We start from the raw sequence: 17,415 nt of genomic DNA on the forward strand, positions 1-17,415 counted from the left end.
GCGGGCAAGGCGACATCCTCAGCGGGACCGTCGGCACCATGCTCGCGTGGGGAAAGTGCTATGAGACAGGAGCATATGGGTACGCCCGCATCTTCCCGCCTGCACGTCTGCCAACCTGCTCACGCATTATCATCACAGCGACAAGACTCTCCCACTGTCGCGCCTTCCGCTGCTCGCGGCCGTTGGCGGGTCGATGGTGACGCGCACGGCATCGCGGCGCGCATTCTCGAAGCAGGGCAGGGGCGTCGTCACACAGGACATGCTGAAAGAGATTGGCGGCGCTTTTGCAGAGACATTCGGTGAGGACGAGAAGGGGTGGGGTGTACAAGGCGCGGGGAAGCTATGACCTGCAGGAGTACCATGAAACGAGAACGTCTATACTAGTGTAGGGCAGCCTGGCTACCCAGTGTATGATTATGTACGGTAGATCCTGGGTGCTGTATTGTTGAATGGCAGTGTGGACGCGAAAAAAAAAAGGCAAAAACGTCGGGCTTGACCGGGGATTGAACCCGGGACCTCCTGCAATCAAGATCCCAAAGCAGGAATCATACCTCTAGACCATCAAGCCGATGACGATTGGTCGGCATGAGCCATCTTGATAAGCGGGGAACTGAGAACAGCAGACACCGGCCTTAAGATTCTACATACAGAACTCGCAGGTAATGACGATGAGAATTCGCCTCAGTTGACCCGTACTTACGGACGATGTGTGCTTGGCAGGTGCCCGGAGAGTTTGAAGATAGTGCCCCCGATATGCCCGCCAGATTGGGTCGATCGTTCTGTCAAGAACCCGGCGGAAGCCGCGAAGAAGCGCCCGAGCTGTAGATTCATCCCGATCTGACACGGTCGTGCGTTCGACCCTCCGAGTCAGAGTTAGCTCTCCTTTCTCCAGTGTTCGAGCCTCTCATACTTCATTATTCTGCTCATCCACGCCCGTCCATCTTGGTCGCAATTGGTCGCAATCACTAAGACTGCCGGGGCTGCTTCCGCTCGTTACGTCGAAGTGCCATGCTGTCTGAAGAATCAAGCAGAACCACGCGAGCAGCTGAGTGCATCGGAGTCGGTGGGGATACGGTCCACTGGCAACGTGGGGCCGCCAGCAAGTGACAGTATCAAGGTTTGCGACGGGGAATCCAGGGGGAATCCAGGGGAATCCATACAAATCATTCAGTCATTCCTTTTCACTGGAAACGTCAAGTATGGCCTTGCAGTCGAAGCATGCGATGACGATCATCTCATCGGCTACCCAATTTCTCTTTTCGCAGTTTTGCGAATGACCGCAAGCTTCTCTGCATTGAGATTTGAAGACGAACTTCCTCTTTTATCGAGAATGTGACCACGATCCCGACGCATCGTGCGGCGAAGCTACACACACTTCTTCGCAACGTGCTCAGTGCGTGCTTCAATCATTGCCCTCGAACCTTGCCCTGCCATACTGTGCCTTACCCTCGCTGCTACCCTCAGTTTGCCTCGCCGTCGTGCTCATACGCTCACCATGGCGCAGCCTACACCAAGCGAAGCCCCTCGCTGGGCCTCGACCCCTTTCGATGATCCGACCGCGGATCTCATCTTGCGCACCAGCGACCTCGTTGACTTTCGCGTCTTTCGCCTGATCCTACGCCTCGCATCTCCCGTCTTCGCTTCCATGCTCGAGGTCGGTCAGGCGCCGCCCGGTGCTGCTGACAGGTCTCAAACAGAGAGCGACGAATCGCGGGACGGGTGTCCCGTCGTTCCAATACAGGAGGACAGTACCACCGTGGAGACACTCCTCCGGATTATCTATCCAATGAAAGATCCTGCACTCGGTGATCTACCACAGCTTCACTATATCATTGCTGCAGCCTTGAAGTACGAGATGGAGCAAGCGGTCGCCCTAGGAACCACAGCGCTGCTGTCGTTCGTGTCGAAAGAGCCACTCCGCGTCTGGGCCATCGCAGCCCGCAACAGACTCGAAGTGGAGGCACGAACTGCCGCAGACGAGGTGAATCGTCAGCAGATTTCAGTGCTGGACAGCTTCCCGCCTGAAATGCAAGACATCACTGCTGGAGCGTATTATCGCCTCCTACGATACCGGCGTCTCGGAGGCGCAGTAGAGGAGGGCTTCGGGTTCTGCGATCCGCCACTGGTACCGCCTAACATCTCTCCCCCTTCCCCTACTCCTATTGCCACTGCAATCACGCCCAGGGTCTCCTCACCGGACCATAGTCATCTCCGTTGTCTGACTGACATCATCTGTCGGTCTTCGGATGGCCAGGACTTTCCGACCCACAGAATCCTGCTTGCCCTTGCATCTCCCGTCATGGCTGGATTGGTAACGAGCCTTTCTGAACAACATGCAGTGAGCGAAGAATCTGGTTTGGCGTCTGCCCTTGCGAGCACCCTGCCCGTCTTATCCTTCGACGAAGATGGTGCGACTTTGAAGACCCTGATCGGACTGTGCCACCCAAATTACTCGGACACCGATAGTCATGATCTGTTGTCGCTTTCGCGTGTCTTTGATGCGGTCAAGAAATACGAGATGGACGCTGCAATGGAGCCTCTACAGCGCGAATGGTCGCAGCTGGTAGCATCAGACCCTCTACTGGCATACATACTCGCAGTGGATCGCAAGTCCTCTTTACAAATCCATAAGGCGGCAGTGCGGCTACTCGATAGGACCATGGAAGACTACTACGTCCCCATACTCGAAGGCTCTCCGGCGTCTACCTTTCGCAACGCGCTTCTGTATCATCGTGCGTGCAAGGCCGCTGCTAGCGATGTAGCCCATGCGGTCCGTACATGGATCGCCGGTGGCCGGCATGAAATCGATCTCGTCGTTCGGCGGAAATTTCCCGGATGCACTGGCACTGGCTACCGTTACGCGTGTTGTGGATATTCATCTTCCGACGTCTACCGTAATCTACAATTGGAGGTATGCAGCCGGTGCATTTCACATGGGGAGTCCATCATCCAGATTTGCCGACGTCTTGAATCACCATCCGGCGCATTGTTCACCACGCTGAAAACCTGGGAGAGTTCGCTAGTCTCATCCGACGAGATCGATGGCGTTAGCTCAGAAGAAACGGACCCGTCGGCAGTCCAGACGCTATACAAGACACTATTTGACAAAGTGACTGACAGGACAAACACTGTATGTGGACCCACATCGCAATTGAATGGTATAATTGTTGACGGTCCCTATGATCATTCCGCAGCTATGTTCGGATTACATAGAAGTATAGGCTGTGGATGGTCGGTAAGTCAATCGCGATGGCCAATGTCCAGGGTCGTGCTCACGAGTGTGAGTTGTGCAGATCAGACTGGGTGTCCGGTACTAGGAAGATGGGTGACAGCGTACGGCATATTGGGCCGCTTGTATTGATCGTCTCGAGTCATCTGAACAAAACAAGAAACTTGCCCGCCTAGCTAGTCACGTAACCGATGCCTGTGATCCAGCTGCACAAATTGGGTTTGTCGACGAACAACGTTCTTCATGGGCATGTCACTGGATACGTACATGTTCCTACGTTTCGTCTGACACTCGATTGCAGAAAGGCCGCTTGTGGATTGGACAGTTACTACGAGTCAGACGCGCCCATTGACACCATCCGTCATATCGTACACCATAACGCCGTCGCACAAAACCTTGTAACTCTACTATCAAGCCACTACAGAACGGGTTCAAGCCTAACATTGCTACATATTGGCAAGACACGCACAATCTATCCATGAGTTAAAGCCCTGCTGAGCCTTCTCCTGCCAGAGATGTGACCACGATCCTGGAGCATCGTGCGACGAAGCCATCAGCACACACACTTCTGTGCAACGTGCTCAGTGCGTGTTTCACTGCTGCCCTCGAACCTTGCCCTGCCCTATACCCCTTGCCCTCGCTGCTGTCCTCAGTCTGCCTCACGCCCTCACTCCTACGCTCACCATGGCACAGCCTACACCAAGCGAAGCCCCTCGCTATGCATCGGCCCCTTTCGATGATCCAACCGCGGACCTCATCCTACGCACCAGCGACCTCGTCGACTTTCGCGTCTTCCGCGTCATCCTACGTCTCGCGTCGCCCGTCTTCGCTTCCATGCTCGAGGTCGGTCAGGCGCCGCCCGTTGCCGCTGACGGGTCTCAAACGGGGAGCGACGACTTGCGGGACGGATGTCCAGTCGTTCCAGTCCAGGAGGACAGCACTACGCTGGACTCTCTCCTCCGGATCATCTATCCGACGAAAGATCCCGCCTTCGGTGGTCTCCTGAGCCTTCATCCCGTTGTCGCTGCCGCCTTGAAGTACGAGATGGAGGAGGCAGTCATGTTGGGTAGTGCGACTCTCCTGTTGTTCGTGCCGAAGGAGCCACTCAGTGTCTGGGCCATCGCGGTCCGTAACGGACTCGAAACGGAAGCCCGGGCTGCAGCGGACGAGATGAATCGTCAGGGACTTTCAGTATTGGACGCCTTCCCGGCCGAAATGCAGGATATCACTGCTGGAGCGTACTATCGTCTCCTGCAATACCGGCGTTTGGAAGGCAAGGTTGAAGATACCTTCGAATTTCGCTTCCCTCCCGTCCTCTCTCCATCACCTCCACTGTCTCCACTAGCATCTGTCGTCTCGCCTCAAAGTCGCGTCCAGACGTTCACGGATGTCATATGCCGCTCGTCAGATATGCGCGAATTCCCAGCGCACAGGGCGTTCCTCGCATTTGCATCCCCTGTCATGGCCGCGATGCTTACGAGCCTACCCGCCGCATCTCGTCACACGAACGACGATACAGCTGGATCCGCGTCGCCAGAGGCATGTGATGTCCCAGTTTTAACCTTTGAGGAGGATGGTATTACGTTGAAGGCCCTTATCGACCTATGTCGCCCTATTGCCGATCGGGACGCGAGGCAGTTCCTCGAACTACCCAAGCTCGATGATGCGCTGAAGAAATACGAAATGGACGTCGCGATGGAGGTTCTGCAGCGCCAGTGGTCGCGGCTGGTGGCGTCAGACCCTCTGCGAGCATATCTACTGGCAGCGACTCGCAAGTCCTCTTCACAAATGCGTCAGGCGGCATTGCGGCTACTCGATCGGACCTTGGAAGACTACTACGTCCCCGCACTGGAGAGCTCGCCGTCATCTATATATCGCAACGCATTATTGTATCATCGAGCGTGCAAGACCACGGCTTGCGATATAGCGCAAGTGCTCCATCTGGAGGTGGAACCCTGTCTCAAAGACGCCTTTCCCGTCCCACGGAAGTCTACCCAGTGCACTGGGTATACTTGTAGTTGCCACTATTATTCGTGCCAAGCAAACGTGTCTTCTGCTTGCCGTGACAATCCTCCGCGGATTTGCACCCACTGTGCATCACTGGCAAACTCTGTTTCGCACGTTTGCAAGCGACTAGAATCGCCCGCAGATGCGTTGTTCACTACGCTGGAGTCACTGAAGGATCTGTCGGGGATCCCTCTTTGCTTCTAACGCTCACCTCTGACGATTTTCCCACGGTCCGGACCTCTGACGGGAGGGGTATACGGACGTGAGGACAGCAACAGGAGCTTACAGAAAGCTCGCTAGGCAATACTACTAGTACTTTACATTACTCAGGCTCGATGTCGAACTCCGCGAAGGGAGGGACGACGTCAAAGACGGCGAAACCGGTGGCATCACCGACGACGAGAGGCGCCAGTGAGCGACCTAACACGAGAGCGACAGCCTCGGCGCCGCCGATGGACCTGAAGACGGAGAGAGAGAAGGTGGACTCGTACGACAAGGCGTACAAGGTTCTAGTGAGCCGAGCCCTAATACCAGAAGAGACCCAACCTTCGGCGGGTGCCCTGGTAGAGGGCCTACGCTTCTGTGCCGAGACGAGCAACCAGGCGCAGGTACGAGAGGCCATCTACGCCTTCGCGTCTTACGCAGAGGCCATCCGCGACAACCGTCCAGCCGCCAAGGTCCTGGACGACATACGTCCGATCCTGATAAAGCTCACGGAAAGAAGCGAGGCCGAGCCAGGGGAGCTCGACGAGGACAAGGCTGGCCGCCTGGAGGAAATGGTGGACCGGCAGGTGCAATCGACCACGGAGTTAAACGGGATGTTGGGGAGATTGACCGAAGAGGTGCGTAAGATCGCTGCGTCTCAGAAGAAGCTGGCGAAGGACCTGGAGACGGTCGACGGCCTGCGAGGCGACCTCCAGGGTGCCTTGAAAGAGACGCAGGAGGTGCTGAAGGCACCTCCGCAAGTCGTACATCATGAGCACGTCGCTCCTGTGAATGACGGAGGTGTCCATATGGATGGCGCGGGGGGACGACCGTCGTACGCGGCGGCCATCCAGCATCAGCTCCCTGCCGCACATGCCTCGACGATGAAGCGACAGAGCGCACGAGGACGTCAGATGCTAATTGACGTAAAGTCGAGAGCTAGAGAGGATGGGACGCCTCTCACCGAGCTGGAGTTGGTCACGAAGGCCAACCTCGCACTAGAACTGATGGCCAACGAGGGAGGAATCGTAGTCCCTGAAGGGGCGAAGTTCTTGACCGCACAGAAGCTCAAGAACGGGGGAATCCTGTACGAGCTAACCTCCAAGGAGGTGGTCGACTGGATGAGGATCGAGAAGCACTTGGCTGCTTTCACAGCCAAGTTCGGCCTCGAAGCGACCGTGCGAGCACGCCACTATGCTGTGGTTTGGCAGAATGTGTCGACGTCTTTCGTTCCGAGCGAGCAGGCGTACAGACTGCTCGAGAAAGAGAATGGCTGGAATGAAAGGGATCTAATGGTGGTCCACTGGATCAAGCCGATTGATAAACGAAAACTGAACCAGCAGACCGCGTATGCAATCGCGAAGTTCAGCAGTGCGAAGAGAGCCAATGACGTCATCGTCAATGGCCTCATGTACTTCGGCCAAAGACTGAACGCCTGGCGTCTGGTCAAGGAGGCGCGGCGCTGCATGAAATGCCAGCGCCTGGAACCAGGCCATATGGCCTCCGACTGCACCGAGACCGCTAAGTGCGGAACATGCGCGTCCCCAGAGCACACGACCCAGAAGTGCAAGGTCCCACCGGGACGCAAGCGTTGGTGTGTGAACTGCAAGGTGGCAGGACATGCATCCTGGGAACGCCACTGCCCCACATTCATGGAGGCGAACCACAAGATCCAGCGTGCTAACACGCTGGAACAGTACCGCTTTTTCCCGATTGCTGATGACCCGACTTCTTGGGAACCACGCTACTTACCAGACCAGCCCCGTTTCCCTTTCCCGGAGGACGCTGCCCCCCGCAGTGTACCGATGACGCGCCTGCGGGCCCGCCGGCTGACCATGGCCGCATGCACCCAGCACGAGCGAGTCGCCTTGCGACCTCGTGGGGTGACGAACCAGACCAGGGATGGAAACGCGCAGGCAAGGGCCCTGGCCCGAGTGTCGCTACTGATTACTCTCATCCACAGACTACCAGCTTCCGATCGGCGGATGGCAAACGCCAGTCAACGCTGACAGGCGAAGGCGGATTCACCACACGTTCTGCACCACCGACTCGCCCCAGCTCGCGCACGTCAATGAGATCCCAGGAGTATTACAACAACCTCAATGATGATGGAACATTCTAGGGAACTCAAGGTCTGCCAAGCCAATGTGAACAAGTCGAACGTCGCCCAGTGCGCCCTGCTCCACAATGTTGCCGAGTTTGACATAGTAGCCCTGCAAGAGCCCTACATTGATCACCTCGACAACACCCGCGCGGCTGCTGACTGGATCGTAATCTACCCTGTTGGTCACAAAGATAATGAGGCTACGTCACGCTCTGTCCTACTAATTAACAAACGCGTATCCACTAATAGCTGGACAGCGATCCCGATCAAGTCCCCTGACATCACGGCGATTACGCTCCGCCTCACCGCCTCTACGATACACATCTTTAATATCTACAATCCCCAGGACAGTAATCTTGCCCAGGCGGTTCTATCTCGGGAGACACGGAAGCTACTACGGGATGACGATGAGGACCCTGAACGTCATATCCTCTGGCTCGGAGACTTCAACCGCCACCATCCTCTCTGGGACGATGAACGGAACGCCCACCTGTTCACGAACCAGGCCCTAGACCAAGCAGACCGGCTCATAGACATGCTGAGCGTCTTTGACATGCACATGCTCCTACCACAGGGCATCCCCACGCTCGAGGCTTCACGCACAAAGAACCTCACACGCCCAGACAACGTCTTCGCAACAGAGGGGCTGAAGGATTGCCTAATATCATGCGAGGTTGCCCCGGACATACGCCCACCCCACACCGACCACTTCCCCATTCGCACTACGTTCCTACTCGACGTCCCTAGGGCGATACCCCGGAAGTTTCGAAACTTCAGGAAGGTGGACTGGAACGAGTTCAGAACAGAGCTTGCCATACGACTCGAGGACGTGCCGGTACCAGACAGACGAATGGAATCCAAGGAGAGTTTTGACGAACTACTAGCCACGCTCATGACTACGCTCACTGAAACTATTCAGGAGACAGTACCGGAGACGAAACCGCCACCGTTTGCTAAGCGGTGGTACTCGAAGGAGCTGGACAAGCTGCGGAGGGAAGTCGGACGGCAGGGACGCCGCGCGTTCAAGCAGCGCGAGTTCCCAAACCATCCCATCCATAGGGAGTACCGGCAACTTCGAAACAGATATGGCGACCAGGTGCGCACAGCCAAGAAAGCGCACTGGGACGCATGGCTCGAAGAAGCGGACGCAAAATCGATCTGGACCGTAGGCAAGTACATCCGCGCCGGATCAACAGACGGAAGCAAGAGCCGGGTGCCCCCGCTACATCGCCCAGGCAGCGCCCGGCTCGAACGCGGGAATGAAGCGAAAAGTCGAGTCCTGTACGAGACATTCTTCCCGCAGCCTCCACCCGACCTCGAGCTCCCGGACCCAGACACCGAGGATTACCCTCCCGCCGCTTTCGAGTTTGCACACGTCTCAGACCAACAGGTCCATGCGGCGTGCCATCGACTAAAGGAGTTCAAGGCGCCGGGCCCAGATGGAATACCAAATGAGGTATACAAACGGTGCGCAGATCTATTGGTCCCCATACTCGGCTGCCTCTTCCGTGCTACGTTTGATCTACGGTATTACCCCGAGGAGTGGAAGCTGTCCACGACAGTGGTACTGCGGAAACCCGGGAAGAGTGATTACTCTGTTGCTAAGGCATACCGGCCTATTGCTCTCATGAGCTGCATGGCGAAGATTCTATCTTCATGTGTCGCCGAGACAGTGGAATATGAGCTGGAGAAGCTCAACTTGTTCCCTAACCTCCACTTCGGAGGCCGGGCGGGTCGTACGACGACTGACTCACTACATCTCCTGACCAAAACAATCCGGGATGCATGGCGAACCAAAAAGGTCGCCTCAGTCCTGTTTCTTGACGTCGAGGCGGCGTTCCCTAGCGCCATCCCGGAACGACTCTTTCACGAGCTTCGGATGCGCGGCGTACCCGCTGCGGTGGTAGATTGGCTTCGCGAGAAGCTCAAAGGGCGCAAGACGCGCTTGACGTTTGATGACTTCGTATCCGACTTATTCGAGATTCTGAGCGGAATCGACCAAGGCTGCCCGCTCTCAGTTTTGTTATATAAGATCTACAACCTCGTCTTGCTGGAATGCGCTGACAAGAAGAGAGGCGAGCTGGCGCTCGGTTTCATTGATGATGTGGCTACGGTTGTAGTGGGAAAGGACCTGGACGAGACCTGTACGAAGCTACGGAACTACATGGAACGCACAGGCGGCGCGAAGGAGTGGTCCAAGACACGGAACTCCCGCTTCGAAATCTCGAAGCTGTGTCTTCTACACGCTGACCCGAGACTCGCAAAAGAGGACTTGGGTCCATCGCTAGACCTGTCAGATGGGTCGGTACAGCCCTCCGAGGACGCGAAGTTCCTAGGAGTCTGGATAGATCGAAAGCTGCGATTCAAAAAGCAGGCCGAGTACGCCCTGAAGAAGGGCACTACATGGCTGCTACAATTCGGCCGCCTCGCGCGTCCGAAACACGGGATCCCCATGAGACACGTGAAGTCCCTGTATCTTCAGATGCTCATCCCTGCCATGCTTTATGCTGCAGCGTATGGATTGTCCCACAGAGGCAGATGGAGGGCAGAAAGCGACGCTACGGATCTGTTGGAGTAATTCGTAAGCTGGAACGTGTCCACAGACAAGCTTGCCTGATGATATCGGGCGCAATGCGCTCGACGCCCACCGACTCCATGACTGCGCATTTGAATCTGCTTCCGTTTCACCTGTTAGTGGACAAAATGATAATGCACGAAGCTTCTAGGTTATGCACTCTACCCACCTCTCACCCACTCCACCGACATGTCAAGCAAGCCTCGAGATGGGTCAAAAAACACCGAAGCCCCCTCCACGAGATACTCGGAGCATTTGAACTCGACCCCGAGGAGATTGAGACGATCGAGGCGGTACGCCTCCCACCAAGCTGGCGACCCCCATTCCGGGTATCAATAGCACCATCGAAAGAGGACGCAGCAGCCGAGGAACTGGTATGGGCGAGGAAGGATGGATGGAGAGTCTATTCAGATGGGTCGGACATAGACGAGGGAGTCGGCGCTGCGGCCGTCCTGATCATACCGGGCGGAGTGCCCAAGGTCCTCCGATACCATCTCGGCCCGTCGACAAAACACACCGTATATGAAGGCGAGATCATCGGCCTCAACCTCGGGGTTGTACTCCTCCACCGGGAGCTATCTTGCACACGAGCGTCCGCGGCCGCGGATAACCTGGCGAGCCTACACGCAGCGAAGAATCGTAAACCGCACCCGGCACACTACATGATAGATCAGCTCCTGCAAGCAATAGGAAGGCTCGAGAGACGTCACCCGAACATAGACCTCACCCTGAGATGGGTACCAGGACACAAGGGGATCGACGGCAACGAGTTGGCGGATGTGGAGGCAAAGAAGGCGGCGCGAGGAGATAGTAGTCCGGTCGAGGACCTCCCGGACTGGCTGAAGAAGACTCTCCCCGCGAGCCTGTCCAGTGTCAGACAGACGCAGAACGAAAGATTAGGGCGCATGGCGAAGGAGGAGTGGAAGGCGTCCCCAAGGGCAGCGAAGATGGACAGAATAGACCCAGAAATGCCGTCGAGGAAGTACAACAAACTCGCAGAGCGACTACCGCGGAAACAGGCGAGCATCTTGATTCAACTACGTACCGAACATGTTCCGCTGCAGAAATTTCTATTTAGGATCCAGAAGGAGGACACACCTGTATGCCCGTCTTGCAGGACCGCGCGCGAGACGGTGTATCACTTCCTCATGGAGTGCCCGGCCTTCAATGAACAGCGAGACCAACTTGCACGCGAAGCAGGCCCTGCAGCCCGATCTATTAAAGATCTACTCAATTCAGCGAGCACCATGAAACCCTTATTCCGATACATACACAACACTGGCCGCTTCGCGGCCGCGTACGGAGACCTAGAGTTGAAGGAGGAGACCGCGAAGGAGGACACGACCCGGACGCGCTGACGAGCGACACACGAACTGCGATACCGACCGCTCCGCGGCCGAGCACGGAGACCTAGAGCCGAAGAAAGAGACCATGAAGGAGGACGCGATCCGATCACGCTGACGAGCGACACACGATCCGTGACGAAACCATTTTCACTCCACTCGATTGCACCGACTCAACCTAGTAGCCACACACACGCCTACCTACACCACACACTACTATACCTGCCTGCAGCTTCGGCGAACGGCGATGCTCAGCGACCCCAGACTAGACGAGACGAGATAAGTTCCGAGTAAAGTATGTACTGTCTACATAGGGCTTCGCCCTCAGTGACAATAAAGGGAATCAACAACAACAAAAGGATCTGTCGGTCTCATCCAAATCGACCTGGCTTCCGACACCGCCCCCGGATGATCAAGACCAGTCGGCAATCCGGACGCTGTACAAGGCGCTGTATGGCCAACTGATCGACAAAATCAACCAAGTACGTGGACCAGCATGGCATATACAAGGTCTGATCATTGATCATTCCGCAGGCATGTTCGGATTACATACTATACGAGGTACGACGAAGATGCGGAAGGCCCCAGGCCGTAGTAAGTCAATCCACGCGATGGCCGAATTCCGGCCCGGGGATCGTATGAATGCTGCAGGTTGGATGGGTGACAGCGTACGGTACACTGGCCGCTTGTATTGATCGTCTCGAGTCATCTCAACACAACAAGGAACTTTCCCGTTTAGCTAGTCACGTACCGGATGCCTGTGATTCAACTGCACAAATTGGATTCGTCGACGGACAATATGCTCTTTGATTGGCATGTCGCTGAACATGTGCATATCTTCATTCTGCCTGACTGTCGATTCCAGAACGGCCGTCGGTGAATTGTGGACAATGACTACGAATCAGACGCGCTCATTGACACCACCCTTCGTATATATCGTACACCATGACGCCATCGCACAAGGCATTGGAACTCATGAGTTGAAGTCCTGCTGGGTCTGGCCTTTGTCTTGACGAACACTGCCTTCAAGGGGGTCGTCAGATTGCGTTCTGTAAGTCGAAAAGACACACGCACCGGAAGCCTCCTGTTGGCGGTCGCCAGTCAAAGCTCCCACCACAGCATCTTTCTTTCCGCCGAGCCTGTCAACTGTTCCCTCCGCATAGCCCTTCGCCTGTGCCGCCTGGTATTCGGCTTCGCCTTGCCCGTGCTCCTCCTTGCCCGACTGCTTCCAAGACTGAAGGCCGGTGAGATCGCCGATGGTCTCGTTGATGGTGCCTTTCAGCGAATGAAATTGACCAGATGTCTTGCTACAAGTGGGTGCATGCGCGTCAGAGTGCTCAAACTGAATGAACGTACGCGATCACGCACCTGGGCTCACTGCTGTTGCCAGACATAACGGTGAACGAGTTGTGTGGGTATGATGGGGGTCGTATTCAAGTTCGAGAAGGCGACATCGCAGGTGTCGTTCTTATAAAGAGGTCGAGGAGAGCAAGACCATTCCACGTCAAGTTGGCATGACGGGCGACGCGTCTCGGTTGGCAGCGCGTCTTGCGCAAAATGACGTCACGCGTCGCAGAGGAAGCAAATCGCGAGATTCGATCTCGCGCGGACGCTCGCCTTGCGCCCGCCACATGACGTCAGTGTCGGACGAGCCTCGATGACGTCTTGCTGTCAAGCCGTCCTGGCTCTCTCAGGGCCATCCCGACGGGCTGCCAGCTGGGAAAGGTAAGTGGTGTAAAATGCGTCACTTCAGAGAAATACCCAGAATCACAGGCCGGCAGGCTGGGTCGCAAACAACGACGAAGCTCCGCCAAATGACGCGACTTGGTGCTCTCTTATGCTGTGCAACAGCGCCAATGTCAGACCCTCGTCGCAGTACATAAGAGCGGGCAGCCATCGTTCGAGGACCCATTAGTCTCACATACCCTTCACCAAATCACTCAAACTCTCCCATACCTCGAATTATCATGTCCGACTCTCAGACCAACACTGGCAACAACGCCGCCGAGCCCAAGTAAGTCGTGTGGCCTTCCAGACACATCCACACCATACTGACGAGATCATGTGTAGCAAGACCACCGGACAGTACCACTCCTTGAAGGGAACTGTCGTCGAGACGGTCGGCGACCTCACCGGCGCCCAATCCTGGAGGCAATCCGGGAAGGAGGAGCACGCCCAGGGCGAGGCCGAATACCAGGCTGCCCAGGCAAAGCAGTATGCCGAGGGCACCATCGACCGCCTCGGCGGGAAGAAGGACGCCGTCGTTGGCGCGATCACGGGCGACCGTCAACAAGAGATTGCTGGTGAGTGTTCTAGCATGATGGATAAGTGGCATCGTACTCACCTACTGTTCAGGTAATCTGCGCCATGACCAGGGCCAAACTCAACAACAGTTTAACGACCCGACTGCCTGAGCGGTCGTCTCCGAAACGATACCCCTGTAGGATGTACATGAGTAGAATCGGGCAGTCTTACCGAAGTAATGCGTTGTATCATCTCACGATGTAGTCGTACCTCAAATGCAACGAACGAACACGGCTGAGAATAAACTTGCTGGGTACTTCTAACCAGATAGTTAGGACTTCACTGGCAAGGGAGGGTGATGTCTTCAGCCCGAAGGCCCGTCTATCGACGACTTCATTCGAGTTGCGGCTGCGTGTGACAAATGCGCCTGATCTTCGCTCTCTGCCGGCTGAAGATGAAGTTCAGCATGATTCGCAGCATGAAGACTCGAGACGTGAACGCGATGGGAGGCAGTACAGCCCTAAGTGGACTTCTGAGACGCCTTCTGCGGTGCGATTCTGTACCGCACACCGGCTCTTCTGGCACGCCCGAATCGATATCTGCACAAATCGATCTACCCACAGTACCACGATCAAACAGACGTTGAACGGCCCTTCGACATATGTGACTAGCGAGCAGCAACGGGGGATACTGTCGGCATACTACTAGTAAGCAGATTGTACCATTGTATCCTGAGTGGCAGAGACTACGAAGGTGCTGTCAGTGATAGTATACATATGCATAGGATGGAGCCGGTCACAGTTTACCGAAGTCTGGTATGTGTTTGAACGACATCACGCTACACGGTTTCCGGCGTCCCATCCTGCGATCGCAGGCCTATGCATTCCGTGTATGCCTATGGCACTCAGTGGCGTGAGACGTCGAACGATTCAATTAGAGTATGTAGAGGTCTCACCTTCGTGATATCTTCCGAGAGCTTATCACGCAGCCTCTTGTACGGACCCAGCAATCCGAGTCGGACTTTGTCGTCCGGCGGAGCGCATGACTCTACAGCACATATCTGGTTGACTAGTGCTATACCCCAGTCGTTTTCGAGGTTGTGGAGGAATGGCTTCAAAGCGTCGGTGCGTTGCTCGGCGGGCGGTTGACGTATTTCCTCCAGTTCAGAGTCTGAGCTGTAATATGGTTTCTTCCCCTTCTTTTTGCCTCCGAGTCTTTTGGTATTGGTGAGGGGTTGTTTGCCGTAATCGGTGTTGCCAGAGGGACTGGTAGATGCTGTATAACTTCAATTTTGCACTGCTGCACCACACACTGGCAACGCTGGTGGAATAGCAGCAAATCACGATAAGTCAGAGCTGGAGATTCTTCCAGCGCCGCTACATAGTAGTCGCTCATAGACCGGTCGAGGAGCCGCCTTGCCGCCTGTCGTGCCTCCGCGTCTGACCTGTGGTTCGCTGCGAGCAAGTACGCTCGCAAGGGATCTGACGAGGAGAGACGCGACCATTGGTGGCGCAGGCCCTCCATCGCATCGTCCATCTCATACTTCGTTGCAGAAACGATGACCTTCTGCTGCACCAGAAGCTCCTGCGAGTCGCTGTCAGCGCCTCCCTTCGAGAGTGCCAGATAACACAACCCGAGGATGACCCTCAACGTCATACCGTCTTCCTCGAACGAAAGAACCGGAAGATGTCCCGCCTTGTCGGCCGTGCAGTCACTGCCTCCACTGGCTGGCGCAGGTAGGCTGGTTATCATCGCGTCCATGATGGGAGATGCTAGCGCGAGGAACGCCTTGTGCGCGAGGAATTCCTGGCCATCTGATGAGCGACACAGGATGTCCGCGAGAGACAGGATACGACTATGACTGGGCGAAATGAAATGTGGATAATCCGAAGAGATCGATGAGATGGGAGAGTCGGTGGGTCGGGGCGACAAGGGGGGCTCGGAGAACTTGAATTCTTGCTCTACCTTGCCTTCCAGGCGCCGGTATCGCAAAAGGCGGTAGTACGCCCCGGCGCTGATATGCTGCATTTCGGGCGGGAAGTTGAAGACAGATAGGTCGACCTGACAAACGATCTCGTCGGCGGCAGCGCGTGCTTCTGGCTCCAGTCTGTTACGAACGGCGATCGCCCAGACACGAAGGGGTTCATTCGGTATGAAGGAGCACAGAGTCGCCCCCACGACATCAATCGGCTTCTCCATGTCAAACTTGAGCGCCGCCGCCAAGACGGCGTGAATCTTTGCAAGATCGTCGAGTATGGGAGCCTTCCTGGGATATATGATGCGCAAGAGACTGTCCAGAGTCTCGCTATCCTCATGCATCGGGACGATCGGACAGCCGTCTCGATTCTCCTCGTTCTCGGCCTGGCCGGCCACGAACATAGTGGCAAAGAAGTCCGAGGAGACTCTGAGGATGAACCTAGAGACTCGAAAGTCAATACGGTCGGATGAACGGAGGATAACGTCTGCTTCGGGGTCGTCAAAGGGCGATGAGGCATAAGGAGGCATGCTAGATAGGTCTGATTCCATGGCGTGATTCGTTGTGCGATGTGGTACGCAACGGAAGATGAACGACCAGGACAGAACCAGGGAGTGGGTACTGAGCGTGAAGACATCATGCTCGCCACGCTTGAGGCACGTTATTAGTAGACGCCGAATTCGACACAGGGATCGGACTGCAGCAAGCATGAACTTGAAGCGCAATGCGCGGTGCTTCGCATGTTAGACATCGTATGTGGTCCGCAGATGCGCTCTGAAGTCAAGTCGTGAGTGTAGTCTTGGGGTTCATTACATTAAGCCAAAAGAAACCCACCAGCGCCCACCTCTGACCGTTCTAACCAAATCTTGCAATAGCACTGGTCTACATATACGTGTCTTCATGAGGCACGGGCTCTTGAGTCTCGAGCCTATCGAGTCTGAGGCGCATTAAGCTCATACGTATTCGGCGACGAATGTACACACTGGAGGTGGTGGTGAGTTGTCGGTTTGCCGCATGCCCCAACATAATATCGGGGTTTTTCGATGACCGGGAGAGCAGGTGCATGTGATATCATATTAATCGGACCCACAGAGGCAAACAGTACCGTAGTAACCTAGACCAAAGAAGGCGAGCAACTGTGCGCCGACCGAGAATTGGCGATGTAGCTTGCTCTGCCTCTCCCTAACCCTTAATTATTGTGACGGTAGTGGTGAGAGAGAGTTGACCTTGAAGCGCTGACTAGTGACTCGCGAACCTAGTGACTGGCGCGTTGAAGCTGACATACAAGACGTACGAAGAATGTCTGTCATAGATGTCCACGGCGGTTTGACTTCCTGAGCTAAGCTGATAACGTACAACGCGCTATGGCTGTTGGACTGTCTCAGTATCTGAAGTGCGACATTGCGGCCACGGCGAACGTACGCAAGGGTATGGATAACATTGTCTCGGCGTAGAGAGATACTAACTTAAGCATTGCCACTTATCATGATGTGGTCTGCGTAGGCCTACAAATGCGAATTGGTCAGTTCAACCGGCGGGTGTCAGGCATACAGGACGAAAGGCGTACCTTGTTGATTCATCGGATATCTGAGCATGTAGTGTTTTGTAAAATTCCGTCAGCTTTGCTTGATCGCCCGGCTGAGAGCACTGAGCACAGAAAATATCTGGCGACATCGACGTCTCCTGGCGCGACTCCAATGCAGTGACCAACGAACCGGGCTGCGCCCCAGTCGG

The 17,415-nt window shown here is 55.6% G+C and overlaps 3 protein-coding genes and 1 non-coding gene across 4 annotated transcripts; 1 reads left to right on the top strand and 3 right to left on the bottom strand.

Moving 5' to 3' along the window:
* Window positions 1-488: 488 nt before the first annotated feature.
* On the bottom strand, window positions 489-568 carry B0H18DRAFT_t179. The gene has a single exon. It is a non-coding gene; the product is annotated as a tRNA-Pro (tRNA).
* An 11,867-nt stretch (window positions 569-12,435) lies between these two features.
* Window positions 12,436-12,856, bottom strand: B0H18DRAFT_962406 (uncharacterized protein; the record flags this gene model as incomplete). The annotated part of the gene is made up of 3 exons (XM_048043102.1): window positions 12,436-12,485; window positions 12,537-12,769; window positions 12,831-12,856. The coding sequence occupies 3 exons, from the start codon at window positions 12,854-12,856 to the stop codon at window positions 12,436-12,438; spliced, it is 309 nt and encodes a 102-aa protein (XP_047884897.1).
* Window positions 12,857-13,132: 276 nt separating this feature from the next.
* B0H18DRAFT_1063915 (mismatched base pair and cruciform DNA recognition protein) lies at window positions 13,133-14,289 on the top strand. Its single transcript, XM_048031145.1, has 3 exons — window positions 13,133-13,476; window positions 13,533-13,765; window positions 13,818-14,289. The coding sequence occupies exons 1-3, from the start codon at window positions 13,430-13,432 to the stop codon at window positions 13,874-13,876; spliced, it is 339 nt and encodes a 112-aa protein (XP_047884898.1). The 5' UTR covers window positions 13,133-13,429; the 3' UTR covers window positions 13,877-14,289.
* Window positions 14,290-14,544: 255 nt separating this feature from the next.
* On the bottom strand, window positions 14,545-16,232 carry B0H18DRAFT_1128965 (uncharacterized protein; the record flags this gene model as incomplete). Its single annotated transcript, XM_048035371.1, has 3 exons — window positions 14,545-14,601; window positions 14,662-14,981; window positions 15,050-16,232. The coding sequence occupies 3 exons, from the start codon at window positions 16,230-16,232 to the stop codon at window positions 14,545-14,547; spliced, it is 1,560 nt and encodes a 519-aa protein (XP_047884899.1).
* Window positions 16,233-17,415: the final 1,183 nt, after the last annotated feature.

This window comes from Fomitopsis serialis (genome assembly GCF_022376445.1).
Source record: "Fomitopsis serialis strain Sig1Antser10 chromosome Unknown B0H18scaffold_353, whole genome shotgun sequence".
Classification (NCBI taxonomy): domain Eukaryota; kingdom Fungi; phylum Basidiomycota; class Agaricomycetes; order Polyporales; family Fomitopsidaceae; genus Fomitopsis; species Fomitopsis serialis.